This window comes from Sander vitreus, chromosome 8, assembly GCF_031162955.1.
Source record: "Sander vitreus isolate 19-12246 chromosome 8, sanVit1, whole genome shotgun sequence".
NCBI lineage: Eukaryota > Metazoa > Chordata > Actinopteri > Perciformes > Percidae > Sander > Sander vitreus.
In genome coordinates, this window is record NC_135862.1 from 56,709 (window position 1) to 81,278 (window position 24,570).

At 42.1% G+C, this 24,570-nt stretch overlaps 1 protein-coding gene across 1 annotated transcript in view; it reads left to right on the forward strand.

Moving 5' to 3' along the window:
* lamb1a (laminin, beta 1a) overlaps positions 1-20,459 on the forward strand; it is a 37,346-nt gene extending 16,887 nt beyond the window's left edge. Inside the window, exons 20-33 of the mRNA XM_078256251.1 lie at positions 867-1,030; positions 5,941-6,165; positions 6,824-7,041; positions 7,210-7,306; positions 8,438-8,807; positions 9,166-9,350; positions 10,171-10,412; positions 10,655-10,864; positions 11,895-12,039; positions 12,195-12,402; positions 12,663-12,804; positions 13,629-13,805; positions 14,787-14,946; positions 19,784-20,459. Of these exons, the coding sequence (XP_078112377.1) occupies positions 867-1,030; positions 5,941-6,165; positions 6,824-7,041; positions 7,210-7,306; positions 8,438-8,807; positions 9,166-9,350; positions 10,171-10,412; positions 10,655-10,864; positions 11,895-12,039; positions 12,195-12,402; positions 12,663-12,804; positions 13,629-13,805; positions 14,787-14,946; positions 19,784-19,923 (2,683 nt within the window). The 3' untranslated portion in view covers positions 19,924-20,459. The remainder of the gene's footprint in view (positions 1-866; positions 1,031-5,940; positions 6,166-6,823; positions 7,042-7,209; positions 7,307-8,437; positions 8,808-9,165; positions 9,351-10,170; positions 10,413-10,654; positions 10,865-11,894; positions 12,040-12,194; positions 12,403-12,662; positions 12,805-13,628; positions 13,806-14,786; positions 14,947-19,783) is intronic.
* The last annotated feature ends 4,111 nt before the right edge of the window (positions 20,460-24,570 follow it).

Here is a 24,570-nt window from a genome sequence, read left to right on the forward strand (position 1 = left end):
CACCTGTGACAGGTGAGATATACCTGAGATATAAAACACACCTGTGACAGGTGAGATATACCTGAGATATAAAACACACCTGTAACAGGTGAGATATAAAACACACCTGTGACAGGTGAGATGTACCTGAGATATAAAACACACTGTGACAGGTGAGATATAAGACACACCTGTGACAGGTGAGATATACCTGAGATATAAAACACACCTGTGACAGGTGAGATATAAAACACACTGTGACAGATGAGATATACCTGAGATGTAAAACACACCTGTGACAGGTGAGATATACCTGCGATATAAAACGCACTGTGACAGGTGAGATATACCTGAGATATAAAACACACCTGTGACAGGTGATATATAAAACACACCTGTGACAGGTGAGATACACCTGAGATATAAAACACACTGTGACAGGTGAGATATAAGACACAAATGTGACAGGTGAGATATACCTGAGATATAAAACACACCTGTGACAGGTGAGATATAAAACACTCTGACAGGTGAGATATACCTGAGATATAAAACACACTGTGACAGGTGAGATACACCTGAGATATAAAACACACTGTGACAGGTGAGATATAAGACACAAATGTGACAGGTGAGATATACCTGAGATATAAAACACACCTGTGACAGGTGAGATATACCTGCGATATAAAACGCACTGTGACAGGTGAGATATACCTGAGATATAAAACACACCTGTGACAGGTGATATATAAAACACACCTGTGACAGGTGAGATACACCTGAGTCCCGTCCCCAGGGTTTCCACCCCCCGCCCCCTCCTCCAACTTCAGACTTTTGAACCAATAACTGGTCCTCATCACTTCCTGTATCTCCCCTCTGTCCAGGTGTCTGGATGGTTACTATGGCGACCCGGTGTTAGGGTCAGGTGACCACTGTCGCCCCTGCATGTGTCCCGACGGCCCCGGCAGCCTGCGGCAGTTTGCAGGAAGCTGTTACCGTGGCGACGACTCCCAGCAGGCCGTGTGTGTCTGCAACACCGGATTCAGAGGTAAGAAAAACTTTATTAACACTAACAGTAAGGTAACTATACAGAGGTAAGAAAAACTTTATTAACACTAACAGTAAGGTAAACAACTATACAGAGGTAAGAAAAACTTTATTAACACTAACAGTAAGGTAACCATACAGAGGTAAGAAAAACTTTATTAACACTAACAGTAAGGTAAACAACCATACAGAGGTAAGAAAAACTTTAACACTAACCGTAAGGTAAACAACCATACGGAGGTAAGAAAAACTTTCATTAACACTAACAGTAAGGTAAACAACCATACAGAGGTAAGAAAAACTTTATTAACACTAACAGTAAGGTAAACAACTATACAGAGGTAAGAAAAACTTTATTAACACTAACAGTAAGGTAAACAACTATACAGAGGTAAGAAAAACTTTAACACTAACAGTAAGGTAAACAACCATACAGAGGTAAAGAAAATAGTATTTTATGTAACTTAACAGAGATTAAAACTTATTATCAACAGAAGGAAATACATTGAAGTAGATAAAAATGCAAAGGAATGCATTAAAAATGCATTATTATATTAATTTCCTGATGAATCAGTTCTATATCCGAGACTAGATTAAACCATAAAACAGAATAATAACAGTTTGACCTTCAGCCTGAAGCTCTCGTCAGCAGGACGCTTTCTGAGAGAAATAAAGACGAGTCAAACACAAGCTGCCCTGCAGACACAAACAGAAGAGTGATATAGAATGATATAACAGGTCTAATATAAAGAGAAGAGTGATATAACAGGTCTAATATAAAGAGAAGAGTGATATAGAATGATAGAACAGGTCTAATATAAAGAGAAGAGTGATATAACAGGTCTAATATAAAGAGAAGAGTGATATAACAGGTCTAATATAAAGAGAAGAGTGATATAGAGTGATATAACAGGTCTAATATAAAGAGAAGAGTGATATAGAATGATATAACAGGTCTAATATAAAGAGAAGAGTGATATAACAGGTCTAATATAAAGAGAAGAGTGACACAGAGTGATATAACAGGTCTAATATAAAGAGAAGAGTGATACAGAGTGATATAACAGGTCTAATATAAAAGAGAAGAGTGATATAGAGTGATAGAAGAGGTCTAATATGAAGAGAAGAGTGATATAACAGGTCTAATATAAAGAGAAGAGTGATATAGAATGATATAACAGGTCTAATATAAAGAGAAGAGTGATATAACAGGTCTAATATAAAGAGAAGAGTCATATAGAGTGATATAACAGGTCTAATATAAAGAGAAGAGTGATATAACAGGTCTAATATAAAGAGAAGAATGATATAACAGGTCTAATATAAAGGGAAGAGTGATATAGTATGATATAACAGGTCTAATATAAAGAGAAGAGTGATATAGTGTGATATAACAGGTCTAATATAAAGAGAAGAGTGATAGAAGAGGTCTAATATAAAGAGAAGAGTGATATAGAGTGATATAACAGGTCTAATTTAAAGAGAAGAGTGATACAGAGTGATATAACAGGTCTAATATAAAGAGAAGAGTGATATAGTGTGATAGAACAGGTCTAATATGAAGAGAAGAGTGATAGAACAGGTCTAATATAAAGAGAAGAGTGATATAACAGGTCTAATATAAAAGAGAAGAGTGATATAAAGTGATAGAAGAGGTCTAATATAAAGAGAAGAGTGATAGAACAGGTCTAATATAAAGAGAAGAGTGATATAACAGGTCTAATATAAAGAGCAGAGTGATATAACAGGTCTAATATAAAGAGGAGAGTGATATAGAATGATATAACAGGTCTAATATAAAGGGAAGAGTGATATAGTGTGATATAACAGGTCCAATATAAAGAGAAGAGTGATATAACAGGTCTAATATAAAGAGAAGAGTGATATAGTGTGATATAACAAGTCTAATATAACAGGTCTAATATAAAGAGAAGAGTCATATAGAGTGATATAGCAGGTATAATATAAAGAGAAGAGTGATATAACAGGTCTAATTTAAAGAGAAGAGTGATATATAACAGGTCTAATATAAAGAGAAGAGTCATATAGAATGATATAACAGGTCTAATATAAAGAGAAGAGTGATAGAACAGGTCTAATATAAAGAGAAGAGTGATAGAACAGGTCTAATATAAAGAGAAGAGTCATAGAGTGATATAACAGGTCTAATATAAAGAGAAGAGTGATATAGAGTGATATAACAGGTCTAATATAAAGAGAGACAGAGTGATATAACAGGTCTAATATAAAGAGAAGAGTGATAGAACAGGTCTAATATAAAGAGAAGAGTCATAGAGTGATATAACAGGTATAATATAAAGAGAAGAGTGATATAACAGGTCTAATATAAAGAGAAGAGTCATATAGTGTGATATAACAGGTCTAATATAAAGAGCAGAGTGATATAACAGGTCTAATATAAAGAGAAGAGTCATATAGAGTGATATAACAGGTCTAATATAAAGAGAAGAGTCATATAGAGTGATATAACAGGTATAATATAAAGAGAAGAGTGATATAACAGGTCTAATATAAAGAGAAGAGTGATAGAACAGGTCTAATATAAAGAGAAGAGTCATAGAGTGATATAACAGGTATAATATAAAGAGAAGAGTCATATAGAGTGATATAACAGGTCTAATATAAAGAGAAGAGTGATATAACAGGTATAATATAAAGAGAAGAGTGATATAACAGGTCTAATATAAAGAGAAGAGTCATATAGAGTGATATAGAACAGGTCTAATATAAAGAGAAGAGTGATATAACAGGTCTAATATAAAGAGAAGAGTGATATAACAGGTCTAATATAAAGAGAAGAGTGATATAACAGGTCTAATATAAAGAGAAGAGTGATATAGAGTGATATAACAGGTCTAATATAAAGAGCAGAGTGATATAACAGGTCTAATATAAAGAGGAGAGTGATATAGAATGATATAGCAGGTATAATATAAAGGGAAGAGTGATATAACAGGTCTAATTTAAAGAGAAGAGTGATATAGAATGACACAACAGGTCTAATATAAAGAGAAGAGTGATATAGAGTGATAGAACAGGTCTAATATAAAGAGAAGAGTGATACAGAGTGATATAACAGGTCTAATATAAAGAGAAGAGTGATATAGAGTGATATAACAGGTCTAATATAAAGAGAAGAGTGATATAACAGGTCTAATATAAAGAGAAGAGTGATATAGAGTGATATAACAGGTCTAATATAAAGAGAAGAGTGATATAACAGGTCTAATATAAAGAGAAGAGTGATATAACAGGTCTAATATAAAGAGAAGAGTGATATAGAGTGATATAACAGGTCTAATATAAAGAGAAGAGTGATATAACAGGTCTAATATAAAGAGAAGAGTGATATAACAAGTCTAATATAACAGGTCTAATATAAAGAGAAGAGTCATATAGAGTGATATAACAGGTATAATATAAAGAAGAGTGATATAACAGGTCTAATATAAAGAGAAGAGTCATATAGAGTGATATAACAGGTCTTATATGAAGAGAAGAGTGATATAACAGGTATAATATAAAGAGAAGAGTGATATAACAGGTCTAATTTAAAGAGACGAGTGATATAACAGGTCTAATATAAAGATAAGAGTGATACAGAGTGATATAACAGGTCTAATATAAAGAGAAGAGTCATATAGAGTGATATAACAGGTCTAATATAAAGAGACGAGTGATATAACAGGTCTAATATAAAGAGAAGAGTGATAGAACAGGTCTAATATAAAGAGAAGAGTGATACAGAGTGATATAGCAGGTCTAATATAAAGAGAAGAGTCATAGAGTGATATAACAGGTCTAATATAAAGAGAAGAGTGATATAACAGGTATAATATAAAGAGAAGAGTGATATAGAGTGATATAACGGGTCTAATATAAAGAGAAGAGTGATATAACAGGTCTAATATAAAGAGAAGAGTGATATAACAGGTCTAATATAAAGAGAAGAGTCATATATAGTGATGTAACAGGTCTAATATAAAGAGAAGAGTGATATAACAGGTCTAATATAAAGAGAAGAGTGATAGAACAGGTCTAATATAAAGAGAAGAGTCATAGAGTGATATAACAGGTCTAATATAAAGAGAAGAGTCATATATAGTGATGTAACAGGTCTAATATAAAGAGAAGAGTGATATAACAGGTCTAATATAAAGAGAAGAGTGATAGAACAGGTCTAATATAAAGAGAAGAGTCATAGAGTGATATAACAGGTATAATATAAAGAGAAGAGTGATATAACAGGTATAATATAAAGAGAAGAGTGATATAGAGTGATATAACGGGTCTAATATAAAGAGAAGAGTGATATAACAGGTCTAATATAAAGAGAATAGTGATATAACAGGTCTAATATAAAGAGAATAGTGATATAACAGGTCTAATATAAAGAGAAGAGTGATATAACAGGTCTAATATAAAGAGAATAGTGATATAACAGGTCTAATATAAAGAGAAGAGTGATATAGTGTGATGGAAACAGAGGCTGAGAGCAGGAATGTGATGTACTCTGTTATTACGGCAGGAAATGAGTTGTTGAGGCTGAAATCAGCTGCTGACAGACGCAGGAATCCCAAACGTTCTCCTTTTGTTTCCACTTTAAACCTCCAACAGACTGGAACACACATGAAGATCTTCTGACTTTATGACTTTACTCAGCTTCATAAAACTGGTTTCTGATTGGCTGTCAGGTTTAAATAGAATAAACTCCCGTCAGAACTACTACGGCCACTAGAGGGCGCCGCCACTAGAAGGTCAGAATAATGCTGGAACAAACAAGTTGGGGGGGTCACTCCTGGGGTCTGGAAACAACAGATTGTTATATTTTACAGATGAAACTGTTCGTCAGAAATGTTCAACGTCTGTAACTCTTCTTCTTCTCTGCAGGTGCTCGCTGTGACGAGTGCTCCCCTGGTTACTATGGAAACCCCGGGGAGGTGGGAGGGCAGTGTCAGCCCTGTCAGTGCAACAACAACATCAACATGTTGGACCCTGAGTCCTGCGACGCCCAGACTGGCGAGTGTCTGCGCTGCCTTTACCACAGCGAGGGCGCCGCCTGCCAGAGCTGCAAGCTGGGTTACTACGGCAACGCCCTGCTGCAGGACTGTAGCAGTGAGTATACTGGCTTTACTGGGTACCATTTAAGGCTCATCTAATTAAAGATCCTTTTAGTTTAACATGAAACAGCCCCAAATCACCATCACCAAACCCACCAGACTCCATGTAAATAATCAGGACTTTTAGCGTGTATAGAGCCAGCATATCTCCACCAGACTCCATGTAAATAATCAGGACTTTTAGCGTGTATAGAGCCAGCATATCTCCACATGTAAATGGGTGAATTAAGGGTTTATTTCAACCAAACCAGAGTGGTGATTGTTGGAACAGTGGAAAGATGAACCAAGACGGCTTTTGATAGTTTGATTTAGTTTCTGTCCACTTTGACTGAAGTGTGTTTTAAGATGCTAAAAGTACTGATTATTTACATGGAGTCTGGTGGGTTTGGTGATGGTGATTTTGGGGCTGTTTCATGTTAAACTAAAAGGATCTTACTCTTTAACTAAAAGGTCTATCTCTGTAGGGATCCATCCCATAATGTTGTCAGACTCTCAGAATAACAGAACGTTTAGTGGACGCTAACTGATGCTGAAGATGAAACTCTTGAGTAACCTCTGGATGAATGGTGATGTGGTCTGGTTCTGTAACCTGTGGATGAATGGGTTTTGGTTAGGGTTAATGGTGAGTAAGTGTCTGTCTCTCCCGTCCCCAGAGTGCGTCTGTAACCGGCTGGGCAGCGAGCCCTCCAGCTGCCCGCCGTCCAGAGACTGTGACTGCGAGCGCAGCAGCGGTCAGTGTCGCTGCCTCCCCAACGTGACGGGCCAGCACTGTGACCGCTGCGCCGCCGACACCTGGAACATGGCGAGCGGCCACGGCTGTCAGGCCTGCGACTGCGATGCCAAACACTCATACGGGACGTCCTGCAACGAGGTGAGAAGCCACCGACACAGGATCACAACAGAATACACAAAAAAAGCTTTGATCTTCAGTTTCTTAATCATTTAAAATAATTCTTTCAAACATTCAGCCCATTCTGCAGTGGAACGTTGAGCCTCCGGTTTCTTCTGCACGTTGAACATGAGTTTGTTTGTTCCACAGATCAGCGGTCAGTGTTCCTGTCAGCCCGGCTTCGGAGGAAGAACATGCAGCGAGTGTAGAGAGCTGTTCTGGGGAGACCCAGAGGTCAAATGTCACGGTATGCTCACTTTATATATCCTCGCTAAGAAATCAGAGAACTGGTGTTCAAACAATCAAACATTAGTGTTTCTGATTCATTAAAACATGTCCCAACTTCAGAACAGAGAGAAAAAGGAGTGTTGATGTTCGTTAATAAGTCTTCAGTGAGTCAGACAGTAGGGCTGGCTGGACAACATGATACCTTTAGTCTATTTCACCTGAAGAAACACGTTGACCTGATGTTATGAATCTGATATTAGTCAGATGGAATGAAGGAATCTCACCTTTTTTCTAAAGACGAGTCTTGGATTTGTTCTTGATGCTCAGTGATATGTGAGCGTTTTTACCAAAGAGCACCGCTGATTTTCACAAAGACGAGCTCTCCGCTTCCGCAGTTTTTTTGTTTATTTTACACTTCAATAAATATTGGATCGTCATGTGCTTAAAATATGAATTTCAACCGGATTATGTGAACTGAGTATATTTTTATTCTTTACTTGGTGAAAAAAAGTGGCGGAGCGTCGTTCTGTTTCCTCCCTCTTGAGGATAAAAGACATCAGAACAGACAGAAAACATGAATGGAACTGCTGAGTCAGGGTTCAGATCTGTGAGGGAGGGAGAAACTGCTGACTTGGGGTTCAGATCCCTGCTGAGTCGCGGAGGCATTCCTTCTCCCAGAATCGTCTGCTGCGATCTGCTGTGACATATATATTAAGTCAAGATGTTCCCTGAGGCCCGACGGTCCCGTCGCCATGGAGACGAGACCAGAGATCTGTCTGAACCTCCAAATATGCCCGAAATCCACAAAGAGGCTTTGTTAGTGACAAGCTCAGCTGAGGGATGCCATGATGTTTGTTTCTGCAGCTTAAATACAAACCAGATGTTACACACACACACACACACACACACACACACACACACACACACACATTCTCAGCAGTTTTGTTAAACAGGAAGTTTGTCTCTGAGGAGTCTTCCTGTGTGTCTCAGTGTGTAACTCTGGTTGTGTAAGCCTGTTTGTGTGTGTATGTGTGTGACAGTGTGTAACCCTGCTTGTGTGTGTCTCAGTGTGTAACCCTGGTTGTGTAAGCCTGTTTGTGTGCGTATGTGTGTGTGACAGTGTGTAACCCTGCTTGTGTGTGTGTTTCAGCGTGTGACTGCGACCCTCTCGGCACGGCGGCGCCGCAGTGTAACCATAGCAGCGGTCACTGCGTGTGTGTGGACGGCGTGTCTGGCCCGCGCTGCGACGTCTGCGCCCGCGGCTTCTCTGGGACGTTCCCCGACTGCCAACGTTGCCACCAGTGCTTCTCCGAGTGGGACACCGTCATCGGCCAGCTGTCCAATCAGACGCACCGCCTGGTCAACAAGGTGAACGCCGTCAGAGCTAGCGGAGTCAGCGGGCCGTACAGGAAGTCCATCGACAGCCTGGAGAGGAGCGCTGCCGACATCCGACTCATCCTGAACCAGAACCCGGCGGAGCAACCGCTGATCCATGTCCAGGACCTTCTGCAGCAGGCCAGGTTATTATTATCATATATATCCTATATTATTATTATTTTTGATATTATTTTTTGGGGCATTTTAGGCCTTTAATTCCACAGGACAGATGAAGACATGAAAGAGGAGAGAGAAGGAGAATGACATGCAGCAAAGGGCCGCAGGACGGAGTCGAACCCACAGCTGCTGCGTCGAGGAGTAAACCTCTATATATGTGCGCCTGCTCTACCAACTGAGGTTTTAGATGCATCAGATTTCTATGCTTTTGATCCTTTGTGTGTTTTTTTTTATGCTCTTAACCCTAAACACTAGCAGATGTTATTAAATCTGCTGCAGCAGGCCAGGTGAGATGAAATCAACTTTTGTTGTTTGTTCACCCAGTGACCTGATGGGGGCCCTGAGCCAGACGTTGAACCACACTGAGCAGACGCTGGTCCGGCTGCAGGAAGAGGACTCGGCTGCAGGAAGTAAACTGGACTCTGTGACGGCGGACGCTCAGAAACTGGAGCGCACGGTTCTGGAGCTGCTGGACCAGGTCCAGTTCATCAAGAACTCCAACATCAGGGGTGAAAAATGACTTCCTGTTCTGTAAAACTACTTCCTGTTCTGTTAAAATACTTCCTGTTCTGTAACATCAGGGCCACGTTCAGCCCCGACAAACTGTAGCAAACAGTTTATTTAAACTGAAACGGGGGGGCGTTGAACACCCTGCTGTGAGCTCTCTGCCTTTTTATCACCACGAGTTTACAGACACGTCTCTGCTGATTGGCTGTCACCTGGGACACAGCCAATAAACCAGAGACACGTCTCTGCTGATAAAATATATGGTTGTTAAGGATTTAAACTGACAAAATGGACAAAAATAGTCGTTGTACGTGTCTGACCACAGAAGGTTTAGTGCTAACAGTGGGGGCTTCAAGTGTAAGCCAATCACTGGAGCCAGGATGATGTAAGGTGGCAGATCTCCAACAACAGAGAGAGCTGCCAGGGCAGACACCATATATCATTTAGTAAAAGTAGAACCAGTTTATCATCTCCAGTGGATTTCCTGGGATCAATACGTTGCAATGCTTTGGGCAACATTAGGGCAACATCTGCACTGCTACTAATCTCATCTGCCATGTTTACGCCTGGCGTCCACACTACTGCAGAGGTTCAGAGCCCTTTAAACAGAGAAACAGTGCTGAAGTGTTGCTAAATTATTTTTATGATAAATTATTATTATTTTAATTATGGAGCATAGTGCAAAGGATGCTGGAATAAATAAGTTTTATGTATTCAGCTTGGTTAGGAGATTTTATTAATATTGATTATGGATGAACATCTTCAGTAGACTTTTTAAATAAAGTTTTCTTTATCTGACCTGTACTTCCTGTGTGTTGCCAGGGGCGACCGACAGCGTCACTAAGTACTTCCTGCAGTCTCAGGCGTCTGAAGCTCGAGCCAACGCCTCCACCATCGAGGCCGGCAGCGCCGTGGAAACCTCAGACGCTCTACGGCAACTCACAGAGGACAAACTGAACCGAACCAGAGAGGAGTTCCTGAGGAGACATACTGAGCATGCTCAGAAGCTCGATGACCTGGCGGGAGAGCTGCAGACTCTGGACCAATCAGAGATAAGCCACAAGGTGCCAGATTATTATACCTTCCTGTTTGTTGTGTTTATAACACGTGAAGTTAGTTCACTAACCAGTTTAATGTTCTCAAACCAGTTACGCTGGATGTGAACAAACATTCAGACAGAAAAGGATTCAAACTAAATACCCAACAGCGACGACGTATAGATTGAGGCCGTGTAGATGATTTATAGAAATATATTTTATGAACTAAACAGATCAAACCTTTATTTCCGGTCTCCTGGTTCTCTTAGACCTGTGGCAGTCCATCCTCGGGTCAGGACTCGTGCTCGTCCTCTCCCTGCGGCGGTCTGGGCTGCGTGGATTCAGAGGGTCGGACCCGGTGTGGCGGCGAAGGGTGTGATGGCGTTGTGACGAAGGCCGACAGCGCCTGGAGGCAGGCCCGAGACTCTGAACAGGAAATCATCAGCGCCATGGAGGAAGTGGAGAAACTCTCCAAGATGGTGAGTCTGGTCCTGGTCTATTCTGAACCGTGGTCTCTATCTCCACAGCGCTGTGGAGTAAGGACTAGCTACACCACAGATGCATTCTGGGATTCTGAGTTGTTTACATTTCTTTAAACCAATCACAATGGTCCTGGGCGGCGCTAAGCTCCAGACGCAGTGTCTCTGCTAAATAGTCTCAGGAAGGAACTGGTTCTGGTGGAACATTTACACCCCGCTAAAGAAAACTCCTCATCTAATATTAAATGAAGTGAACTGTTGATACAATCCAGTAACGTGAGATATTTAAATGAGCTGATACATGGTTACACCTCATTGGCTCTTACCAGTGTATCTCCGTGTGGACTTCCCACCAATCAGTCCCAAAACCTCCCAGTTAGAGAGGAAATGATCAAACATATTCTTATTAAAACCTCCCAGTTAGAGAGGAAATGATCTAACATATTCTTTATAAAACCTCCCAGTTAGAGAGGAAATGATCTAACATATTCTTATTAAAACCTCCCAGTTAGAGAGGAAATGATCTAACATATTCTTATTAAACCTCCCAGTTAGAGAGGAAATGATCAAACATATTCTTTATAAAACCTCCTAGTTAGAGAGGAAATGATCTAACATATTCTTATTAAAACCTCCCAGTTAGAGAGGAAATGATCTAACATATTCTTATTAAAACCTCCCAGTTAGAGAGGAAATGATCTAACATATTCTTTATAAACCTCCCAGTTAGAGAGGAAATGACCTAACATATTCTTATTAAATCTCTACAATCATTCCCTGAAAGAACCAGCAGAGTTGACTTGTTGCTCCGTCCACATCTTCTAAAGTTGATATTTTCAGCGTGTAGCTCGCTGGCTCGGAGTTTGTTCTTGTTTCCCGAAAAGAACAGACTTTGAGAACGGAAACACACAGAGAGAGGACGTTTATCCTGGAAATGTTCTTGTGTTGATCCAGACTCAAGCTGGGTCTGACTGGTCCTGGTCCAGGTCTAGATCTGGTTCAGGTGTTCTCAGCAGTGTTTTGTCTGCAGGTGTCGGAGGCAAAACTGAAAGCAGACGAAGCGAAGCTCAGCGCTCAGGACGTCCTGATGAAGTCCAACAGAACCAAACAAAAAGTCCAGCAGAGCAACGAGGAGCTGAGAAGCCTCATCAGACAGATCCGAGACTTCCTCACAGGTACGCCTCTCACTTCCTGTTCTTAAAAGAGACTTCTCCTGAGATCAGAGGTTTGGAGTCCCTGAGTATGATATTCTGCATCAGATTGTTCTGTATTGTCAGATATGTTTCAGAGGACGCTGCCGTTTCAGTGTGTGTTGTTTGTGTTGTTTCAGAGGACGCTGCAGACCTGGAGAGCATCGAACTAGTTGCTAACGAGGTTCTGGCCATGCAAATGCCGAGCACGCCGGCTCAGCTGCAGAACCTGACCGAGGAGATCCGGCAGAAGCTGGGAGAGCTGGGACACGTGGAGAACATCCTGCAGCAGAGCACCGCTGACATCCAGAGAGCCCAGAACCTGCTGGACCAGGCCCGCACAGCCAGGTATGTAACCCCTGTACATACATATACATATGTATTCATATAAATATACACATATACATCCAGAGAGCCCAGAACCTGCTGGACCAGGCCCACAGGTCCAGGTGAGTCCGGCCTGTAGAGGCACACAGCCAGCTCTGTCTGTTTCACTCAGGAACCTCAACACATTAAATCTTTCAGTGACCCTTGTCAAATTAAAACAATGGCCTTAATGTTCAGGACCAGCCTGTAATAAAGTGACTTCCTGTGTTTCTTCCTGTTAGCGAGGAGGCGGTGTATGTGAAGGACTCTGCAGAGAAGGTGAAGAAATCTCTGGAAGAGGCTCAGAGAGCTCAGAGTGCTGCCAGCAGCGCCATCCAGCAGGCTGCCGCCGACATCCAGAACACCAACACCCTGCTGTCCTCTGTCAGTATATATATCACTCTTATTCTGAAAATATTATAACCCTAACACATCGAGAACACCAACACCCTGCTGTCCTCTGTCAGTATATATATCACTCTTATTCTGAAAATATTATAACCCTAACACATCCAGAACACCAACACCCTGCTGTCCTCTGTCAGTATATATATCACTCTTATTCTGAAAATATCATAACCCTAACACATCCAGAACACCAACACCCTGCTGTCCTCCGTCAGTATGAGTACTAGTTTTCACAATCATCTTGGGCGGCGCAAAGCTCCGGACGGAGCCGCGGTGTCTCTGCTAAATAGTCTCAGGAAGGAACTTGTTTTGGTGGAACATGTGGACGTTCAAAAGTAGTTTTAGTCAGATTGGACAGATAGTCTAGCTAGCTGTCTGGATTTACCCTGCAGAGATCTGAGGAGCAGGTAACCATAGTCCTCAGAAATCCACCAGAGGTTAGAACGCCAACACAGAGACAGAGGACGGGGACGGACATCTGGCTGAAAAGCGTTGCGTTCAGGTGAAGCATGTTGCGTTCAGGTGAAGCGTGTTGCGTCCAGGTAAAGGTAACTTGTCTGTGTTGCGTTCAGGTGAAGCGTGTTGCGTTATGGTGAAGGTAACGTGTCCGTGTTGCATTCAGGTGAAGTGTGTTGCGTTCAGGTGAAGGTAACGTGTCCGTGTTGCATTCAGGTGAAGTGTGTTGCGTTCAGGTGAAGGTAACGTGTCCGTGTTGCGTTCAGGAGACGTGTCCGTGTTGCGTTCCGGAGATGTGTCTGTATTGCGTTCAGGTGCAGATAACGTGTCCGTGTTGCGTTCAGGTGGAGATGGAGACAGCAGATGCAGAGCTAAAGCTCTCTAACGCCACCCAGAGGCTGCAGAGACTGGAGCAAGATGTGACGCTGCTGAGAGACAAGGGTCTGAACGTCTCTGCGAGCGCCCAGCAGACCAATCAGGACGCAGCGAGCATCAGACAGATGGCAGACGAGCTGAAGAAGGTGAGTTGCATCTAACTCAGACAAACATTCAACGTTTTTTAAGCCAAGGACCCCTTAACTGAGAGTGGGACGGAGTTGGGACCCCCTACTACTAATATTGTATAAAATTAAGTTGCATATTAAACCTACAATAACGTTTGGGCGGCCTAAAGCCTTTACACATACCTTTTTAGTGCATAGAATACTAAGCTATTAATATTTGTTGGTATGTTTTTATCAATCATGTTATAATGTTAAACATAGATGTGGCAGAGTGAATCCTTAGGATGAACTGGATCTGTGGATGAGTACCTTAGTGACTACCTTACCTATAGGCCAGTAAGCCTATCATCAATGTCTGCTTCTTTCACAAATAGGCTGATTTATATTTGCTAATAATATGTTGGTTCATGTTAAGAGATTATCATTTATAAAAAAACTTTAAAAAAATTAACTTAATTAATTTGGTGGCCCCCCTGCAGTAACTCTGAGGACTCCCAAGGGCCCCCGGACCCCTTGTTGAAGATCTCTGCATTAGAGTATTGAATCACAAAGGAACCAAATCTGTCAAGCTTCCTCTTTTAAAGTGGCTTTGATAATCACTTTTATGAAGATGCTGCTCACTTACAAAAATGAAAAACACGTCAATTATTTTCCACTAAACTTTTAATGAGATCAGTTTATTCTGATCCTTTTGAAGCATTGTGATGATCTGGTTGACCAGGAGATGGCAGCAGAATCAAACTCTAGACTCCAGAAGAGTTGGTCTGAAAGTCTTTAATTGACCTTGGTGAGGGCTTTTAAAGTCCTATCTCCAGCTGATAATAAAAGCCTGTCTGAAACACAGCCAGGGTATTTATCTTCAGCAGTTATATCAACTCTTCAACTTTAACCACAAAAACCGTTTTACAACCAAAAAGATCAGATGAACACACTGAAAACTAATCTGTGTGTGTGTGTGTGTGTGTGTGTGTGTGTGTGTGTGTGTGTGTGTGTGTGTAGGATCTGGACTCGGAGCTGAAGGATAAGTACACCACAGCAGAGAAGCTGATTGGTCAGAAGGCAGGGGGTGTGGCCGAGGCCAAGAAGAGGGCGGAGTCTCTGCAGCAGGAAGCCAAACAACTGCTGCTGAAAGCCAGCGACAAGCTGCAGCTGCTCAAAGGTGACATCATCAATTCAATTCAATTTTATTTATAGTATCAAATCATAACAAGAGTTATCTCGAGACACTTTACAGATAGGTCTAGACCTCCTCTATCATTTACAAAGAACCAACAATTCTAGTAATTCCTCCAAGAGCAACACAGTGGTGAGGAAAAACTTGCTTTTAGGAACCTAGAAACATGGGACAGACCCAGACTCTTGGTAGGTGGTGTCTGAAGGTGCCGGTTGGGGGTGTGATGAACAGTGGCAATAATAGTCACAATAAAGATAATGGAACAGTGACTACAAATGGTAGTTCATGGCATAGCAGGGCACAGCAGGGCATGGTTGGACGTAGCAGGATGCAGCAGAACACTGCAGGGCACCGCAGAGCGTAGCAGGCAGTGCAGCAGGACCACGGCGACAGCTGCAACCATGATTTTGGTGCCACCCTAATCCAAGAAAACATGCTGGGTGAAAAAAACAAAAACATAAGGACTCCGGGAATAAGCTCTCCAGAGCTAGGTTAGTAACAAGCATTTCTGGGACATAGTCCTCAGAAATCCACCAGAGGTTAGAACGCCAACACAAAGGAAGAGGAAGGGGACGCACATTGGTGAAAAGTCATGGACACCATCCGGCGGAATTTCCTGCGGCACCGGAGCAATCCCAGAAGTGGAACGTCGAGGATGGAGACGTCCCTCAGTCAGATGCAGGGGGCTGGAACTCCTCCACATGTGATCCATCCTTGGAGATATCTGATCATCTTGGTAACACTGTGGGTCGTTTTTTTAACATGCTCGGTTGGGACTATTGGCACCACGTTTTGACGCTCTGGCAGTGGCGGATCTAGAAAATTTTACATGGGGTGGCAAGGGGGGGCAAGAGGTCTTGGCAGGGTGGCAAAGGTAAACGGTACAAAGGAATCCCTATATGTGAATGGCTTTAACCAAACAAACACAAAAATACTTTTAAACTACTGTAGTTATTGTTTAATTACACACTGGAACAGGAATAAGCCCAGTGTTCAAACAAAACCAAACTGTGCATCTTTTAAAAAGTAAAAGTATAAAAAGCTAAATGAAATTATAAAATAAAAAGTACAAAAAATGTGTCTAAGATGCAGTGGACTACAAGTATAAAACAGCAGACAATACTCAAATACTTATTATAATTAAAAACTTATAATTTCAGTCCACAAATGACCCATGATCACCCATCTTTTTTAGGAAAGCTTAAGGCGACGGTTTCACAAACGTATCTAAATCTAGTGCTGACAACAGCCAGATTTCTCAGACGGTCATCTGTCAGGTGATTTTTTACAACTTCAAAGTTGAAAAGCTTCGCTCACACCCAGCAGTACTCACTGGCAAAACAATAGTGATCTTGCACAGGCGAAAAAGCTCAAAGAAAACCTCCTTAAAAGGCGCCAAGAACGTCACAAACTCAGTTAGACTGGACAGGTTTACTTTGCCATTTGCTCTGTTTTTTTCAATAAGTGTTTTTGCCTAGTGTATCTCATATTCCTCAGCCACTAACAAAACCAAGTCTTCCTTTAAGAAGTATTGTTTGATGGGTTGAAAGCTTGTATACCCCTCATTATCATGCTGCTAGAGTTTGAAAAGCATCATTGTGTCTATGATGGGACTGAATATACCTATTCTAAAGGCATCTTTGCTGTCAACATGTGTTTGCTGTCCAAGTGTAGATGTTAAAGAGTATCATGTAGTCTCCTAGATGTGTGTTTGGTTCTTTTTAGGGCTGTCAAAATAACGCGTTAATTTCGATTAATTAATCTAATACGTGCTAATACGGCACCGGTGCCTTCACGACCGGTATCTACCAGACCAAATAGCAACGCGGATTTCAGCACCTCATTCTGGTGCCACTGATATGTCTGCACTTCTCTCTGCTGCTCTGAAACAGACGTTACAGGAAACACAAACACCGCTGCACGTGACGCTAGTTAACACTATACTCAACAGCAGCTAACGTTAGCCTACCGCTAGCTAGTTAACACTATACTCAACAGCAGCTAACGTTAGCCTACCACTAGCTAGTTAACACTATACTCGACAGCAGCTAACGTTAGCCTACCGCTAGCTAGTTAACACTATACTCAACAGCAGCTAACGTTAGCCTACCACTAGCTAGTTAACACTATACTCGACAGCAGCTAACGTTAGCCTACCACTAGCTAGTAGCTGGATTAAACAGGGTTAAATGCTGACAGCTAACACTAAACGGTGTAAAGTGTGACTGTGTTTTACTGTAGAGGATTCAACACCGGGATGTAACAATCTGCAGCTGCCGTCGGAGAAACAACACAGACGGTGCGTTCAATGACACTGGTAAACTACAGCCTCGTGGTGCATTTGAAGTTATTGTTAAATGCCCTTTTCCCATCTGGTGGATGTTTTTCTCATTCAACAGCTATTTACTAGTGAAATAAGTTATTGTTATAGATATTACATTATTATTAAATCATTTCATTTTGACCATATGGCAAAAGCAATAAACAAGACGTTCTTTAATGTTGCCGACTGTTGTTTAGTACCCTTCTTTTTTTTTTTTTCTTTTTTTTTTACTTTCTTAAAAAGGCATCGTTAAGGCACCGGGCAAAAATGATGTATGTGATTAATTTAGATTAATTAATCACAGTGTATGTAATTAATTAGATAAATTTTTTTAATCGATTGACAGCCCTAGCCCTTTTTGATTTGACAATGGTAGAAATGTGGCAACCATTGCATGTTTCAATTGCTGTACTCCACAGCTCATTAAAGCTCTCCTCTTTGCGATAATCTTCCAGTATCTGTCTGAGGCTTTCAGTAAGGTCAACTGCTTTGGTAAGGTCCACATTAGTTGACTGGAGCATCTCCGATAAAAGCTTGGTTTCACATAGCACTTTTCTGAAGACTGCAAGGAGCCCTATGAAATTAAAGTCAATTTGAGAACGTAGTCCTCTTGCGTCTACAGCTCTCTGTAGATTGGCCTCATCTGAAATTTCATCCAGCACTCTTATTACTGCAGGCAGCCTGTCCATAAGGTTTCTACATGCAGCATAGCAACAGGCCCATCTAGTGTCACTTAGCCTTGGTAGTTCTCGTGGTGCCCCACTGAACATTTCTTTTTGAACATCCATCCACTTAATGTGAACATATGAGCCTGACATGAATGTGTACAGTCTTTCCAGCAAAGTGAAAAACCATGCAGCTTCTGGGACATTTTTTACACTGTCCACAATGACAAGAACATTGTGCCCTGCAATGAACATAAAACGCATATTTGGCAACTTCCTTAACCCTTGTTTGGACCCCAGAGCACCTGCCACTCATGACTGCAGCCCCATCATAGCCTTGGCCCACCAGATTCTCTTTGTATTCCAGTCTATACTTTTCCAGACATGAAATAATTTTCTCTGTCAAACTGGCTGCATCTAAGTGTTCTGCTTTCTGGTAGTCAGGGAAGCTCTCCATAACCACACCATTATAATATCTCACGACCACAGAAAGCTGCTCCTTTTTTTGAATGTCTTTAGTTTCATCCACTAAAATAGAAAAGTGCTCACTTTCTTTAACCTCTTTTATAATTTCCTCTCTCACCATTTCTGCTAAACACTCCAGAATCTCATTTTGAGTGCGTTTGCGTGTGTATTTTGCATTTCTGTGAACCTGTTTTTTGAGGTTTCCGATTCATCGTGGCCACGTTGAGAAATATTCTGAGTTGCTGTCAACAGCAAGGTTTCAGCCAAAGTTTTAATGTACTTTTGATTTTCATCTACCATCATTCCCAAGACAGTTGTATTTTTCTTGACCATTCTTTTGAGCTCACTCCATGCAATCATGGCATCATGTGTGTCTGATCTGGCATGTACACGGAACCCGCTGTCTCTGGAAATGTGCAAATGTCTGCATGCAAAGCACTATGCTGCATCTTTAGACAGGGAATATTCAAGCCATGGCCGAGAACTGTACCACTCCCTGTGGAAGCTTCTTTTTGCTGCTCCATGTTGTGTTTTTGGGAATAGCTCCCCCCCCTCTTTGCCCCACTGTAGATTCACCCCTGCGCTCTGAGTCATTTGCCAGGGTTAAACTTCTTAGGGAAAGATGTTGGGTGTGTCATGACCTGGCTCAGGTGGTCATAACAAAGAGGGAGACAACACCATGTTGAATGTTTAGACAGTACTTACCAAATTAACAATATACAGAATAAGATGTAGAAGTCAGTGGAAGCAGTGGTGCAGGGTGTGCATGACTGAGTGAGTGTTGTTGTAAAGTGTAAACTCAGCAAAATGCAAACCTAGGATAACATAACCTAACCAAGCCAAACCTTAGTGTGCCTGTGGAGACAGCAGGGAGTGGGGGGGGAGACAGAGGATACTGCAGCTTAAGAGGCCTCAGCACACCAGACCCAGGTGAGCTGAGTTACTCTAATTAGTAAGCACAAGTTAAAACATGCCTCCTCAATGTAGACCGCAAAAAACACTCAAATGACACCGAAGGGCATCACAGGTGGGGTTCAAAGAAGTTGAAGTGCCACATGTACCGAGCCCCAAAAGGGACATGGGGATTGTTTTCATCACGAGCACCATAAAGAGACAAGAAACCAATCTAATGCTAGCAAAACGTATGCTAACCAGGTACTGCTAACGTTATATGGCTGTTAATATTTCTCATTAACAGTGACAGCTACCTTCTCATCTCACACTCACTCTTCAAAGCATTTCTGTTTCTCAGATCTAACGTGATTGTGTGTGTTGTGTCTGTGTTTCTCAGATCTAACGTGATTGTGTGTGTTGTGTCTGTGTGTTTCAGATCTAACGTGATTGTGTGTGTTGTGTCTGTGTGTTTCAGAGCTGGAGAAGTCTTACGAAAACAACCAGCGGACTCTGGATCTGAAGGCGGAGCAGCTGGTGCAGCTGGAGGCCGCCGTCAAGAAACTGCTGCAGGACATCAGCAACCAGGTGTCTGTCTATAGCACCTGTCTGTTCTAAGGTCAAAGGTCACCTGTCTGTTCTAAGGTCAAAGGTCACCTGTCTGTTCTAGGGTCAAAGGTCAGCTGGGTTAAAGGAACAGGAAACAGACTTTAACCTGTCCCTGCAGCCAATCACAACATATGTTAACAGAAATATTAGATTCTGGAGTTTGAGAGGAACCAAAGATTTAGTTTTTAATGGAACCACTCCGTCAAACATATAACATGTTTTAAAACATTTACTCACAGACATAAAGGAACCATTGAAAGATGTTATAAAACCAGATGTGATTGGTTTGAACTGGACGGATTTCATTGGCTGTTCATCAGACGAGAAAACAAACAGAATCAAGTTCAAGTTTTGGGTTTTGAAATCAGATGAATGTCTTTGTGAATGTAATTTGTTTCCAGTTTAACCAAAAGTTTAAAGTGAATGTTTAAACCGTGTGACTGCAACTTTTTTACTTCCTCGTTTTGTATTTCCTGTAGTTCTTTTCTATGTGACCAAAGCTTTGAACCGAAATTATTTTTAATAAAAGCTTCTAGTTAAAATCACAGAGTGCACGGCTCCTTCCTTTATGTTTAATACCAGTTAATACGTCTGCAAAATGTCTGTTTATAGTAGAGTCTGTCCTCCCCTGAAAAACTCCCCCATCAGTGGTATGTTCCAGCATCATTCTGACCTATTTTTAGGTTTGTAGTGGCGGCGCCCTCTAGTGGCCGTAGTAGTTCTGACGGGAGCAAAGTAGGAAGTAAGGTGAGCAAGTATAGGAGTGCCAAATGTCCTGGTAAGGAGGCAGGTTGGGGGGGGGGTCAAACAAACACAGGACTTTCCCCCAGGAGACCGGGGTTCATGTCCCGTTTGAAAAGAAAAGGAGGGTCTGGCAAGTCCACACAGCATTTCTGGATGGGACAACAACGTGCTCTGGTTTATTGGCATTTCTTTAAACCAATCACAATCATCTTGGGCGGAGCTAAGCTCCGGACGGAGCCACTGTGCCTCTGCTAAATAGTCTCAGGAAGGAGCTTGTTTTGGTGGAACGTGTGGACGTTCAAAAGTAGTTTTAGTCAGATTGGACAGATAGTCTAGCTAGCTGTCTGGATTTACCCTGCAGAGATCTGAGGAGCAGTTAACCATAGTCCTCACAAATCCACCAGAGGTTAGAACGCCAACACAGAGACAGAGGAAGGGGACGGACATCTGGCTGAAAAGAGTGACATCCGGCACAACAGAGCAATCCTGGAAGTGGAACGTTGTGGAGATGGACTACCTTAAAATTGACCAATCATAGGAGGGCCAGTGCCTCCTTGGTTTCTGCCCCAAGGGGTCAAAAGTCAGTGACATTCGGGCGAGCAGAAATCAACTTGGAGAGCAGAGTTTACCTGCGAAGAGCGTGTATGCCCTCCACCGCTCGCACAGCAGACACTCGGGGGTGTATGGAGGCTGATCTGTGCATGTGAGGCTTAGTTTTAGCGGAGGTGCCATTCTTTCCCTCTCCCAGTGTTTTTTTGTCACGCTCACAGCTGCCTGTACAACTCTTGATTGTTTAACTGGTGTAGAGAGTAATATCCACGTGTATGAAATGATATAATTTTCAACAAACACGTGTAGCAGCCAACAAGCACTTTATCATGAATGTATGTGTGTGTGTGTGTGTGTGTGTGTGTGTGTGTGTGTGTGTGTGTGTGTGTGTGTGTCTCAGCTGCACTGAGACAGAGAAAACCTTACACCCAGGGCCTAAAGTTCATCTTTGTTGTTTTATTCATGTTTTGCCTCATGAAGGAGAAATAAGAAGCATGAGCTTCGTTCTTGAACTTGTTAAGAATTCACATATAAGTTCTGTCAAGGTATTAAAGAAGCAACATAATTAATGATTCTTAGAATATATGTTTTATGTGTTGATTCCCCCATCACAGACAGTTCTCATATACTGACTGACTCATGGTTGTTATGAACCCATTCAGCTCTTTGGGGAGCAGAGAAGACCGCCAAACGCCCAACCAGCTGGAGAACGTTCACAGATTACCGGATGACGATGTTTCCTCCACAGACCTTCTTCTTCCAGATGTTCCTGGCTCTTCCTGGCTTTATTTCCCCTGCTGGATTCAAGCGTAAAGCATCGAAAAAAGCAACACAAATGTGCCAAAGTGCGACATGGATTAAATCCTATGTATGGATTTTATTTGTTGATTTGAGCTCAGCTTTTAACGCTCAGATGCCTAAGGTCATTTTTACATTTCATTGTCCGTCTGGTTTTATTTTCTAAAAAAGTTTGTAAAACATCAACCCTGTTGTCTACAGTCAATTTATGAACATCATTTTTGTCAGGAAAAACTGGGCTATTAGAATATTTGTGCTGCAGTGAGGTCACTTGAATGTAAAAAAAGGTTTTATGACCTTAAAGACGAATAAATAAATAAAACGGAACATGAATCTCACATATATGTATTGATATCACACACATATCAATAAAAGTTAAGCCAATTCTCTTGCTAGGAGCGTGTAGCGCTGTACCTCTGATTACTGATATTACTGATTCTTACTGGAATGATATAGCTGGTCTGTGGTTTAGCAGAGTTATTTGTAAAGGAGTGAGAGCTTATGGGAGAGTGAGACTGGGAAGTGCGCTTGTGCGTGTGTTTACGGGGTGCAAACAGTCAATCAAAGGTCTGAGTCTGCACGGCGTGCCGCAGATTCTCACATAGCATCTGGCTGCTGCGTCTATTGAGATGAATCCCGTCCCTGCTGAACAGGGAGCCACGTTCCCAAAACAGATTAAAATTGTCAATAAAACCTATCTTGTGGATGTTGCATGTATGCTGGAGCCAGGTGTTGAGGGTGAGTAGTGTTGTATATTTAGTTGCAGCACTGCGTTGCCGATGTGTGGAGAAGGATCTTCGTTGACACTGTTCTTGATTATAAAAAGGTTTATTACATCAAAGATTCCAGCATCAGTTTACAAGCTTCTGCAGGAGCTCAGAGAGACGACCAACCCAATCTTCAAATATTGTCGCTCTGCCTTTTCTTTCTGTGAATTCAGTATATATCCTTTACACTGTAATAACATATGGTGTGATATGTGTAAGTGTATGATTGGAGTAGGGAACTGACCAATCGATACCTTTTCTTTGGCACAACCCCAAAAACCGGACTCCTCTGTCCTGGGGGCCATCTGTTCATGTTAACAGCCTCCAAATGGCTTCAACACAAGTGGGGCAAAGTTCACGCATCTCCTCACACCAAATCTTAAGTCAAAGTGTAAATCGTCAGATACCACAGTAGCAACACAGTAGTCTGCTAAAAAGGCATACTCTGCGACCTCGAGATGGAAGTGGGCCCGAAATAAAAATCAACTTCCCAGTGCCACATGTCGTTATGTCCACAATGAACCACGATGCGTTTAGTAGAGGTCGGGAGTGAGGGTATCAGGTCCACAGCTTTAGCCAGGATGTCTGCAACTTTGGCTCCAGGAAAGCAGTGTGTGACAGCATTAAAAAACCATAAATCCCAGGTGATTGAGTCACCAATAATTATTGTGGTTGGGGGAAGAGCGGACGAGGAGTGGGGGGGCGTGAATGGCCGGTGGCGGGAACAAAACAGCCAGTATCGGTTTCAGATGGACAAGGAAAAGAAGAGGAATATTGCTTACCATTCGGTGGGGGAGATTGTTTTTGAGGAACGTTGTCATTTGGCCGGTTCAGGCAAGGGAGGCCACCGGACCGTCTGGCTACTGCATCCCTCAGAAGTTTTCGCCGTGAGGCAGCGGTCCTCTCCCGTGACGACAGCTGGTCAGTTGGCTTTGAAGCGGGGCGAGCCCGGGTAACCACATTGGCCGTTACCGGGGGAACATTTGGCTTCGACAAGGCATCGAAGCGACTGGAGAGGCTGAGGGCAGGAGGCGATGGAGCCCTACCTGAGGCTCTCTTTCGGCCGCAAACCACTTTAGTCCAGGATGGCCTGACGGTCGGTGTCGAGCAAGAAGATGGATGTGGGCAGGCGGATGGGTCCCAAAGCGCAGTATCCTGGAAGGCCACCGAGAGAGTTGTGATTTGGAGCGACTGAGTTTGAGCAACGTCCAGGTAGGCTGTTAACAAGGTATCTTTGGTTTTTAAGTCCTCAGAGAGCCGACAAACTTCTTCCCTAAGGTCAGAAATTTCTTTGTTTGCATTTTCAAGCAACGAGGAAATCCTGTGGGGAAATGGGGACTCGCCAGGTGTGGAGGTAGCCATGGAGCTGGCGTTAGCCTGAAGCTAATGTTTACTACTCGTAGAAAATGTGCGGTCCTCCACGCACAGGTACGTAGATTTGCGTAGATGCTGACTCTTTCTAGAGACTAAAGGCTACCAGGGGGTTAAAAAGAAATAAAAAACTAAGCAACTAGGACAACATTTTTCTTGAAATAATACTCTTTTTCTCCGTCTGTCTTCTCTCCCTCCACACTCTCACACTGCGTTACCTTCCGGTTCCTGGTTATTCAGCTGTCCTGTCAATAAAGGCCTAAATATGGCAAAGAAATTATCTTAAAAAAAGAAGAAAAAAAAAAGAGATAGGATTAGTGGGGAAAACTGTGTCAATTGTAGTGTGTGTGTGTGTGTGTGTGTGTGTGTGTGTGTGTGTGTGTGTGTGTGTGTGTGTGTGTGTGTGTGTGTGTGTGCCTTATCGCGT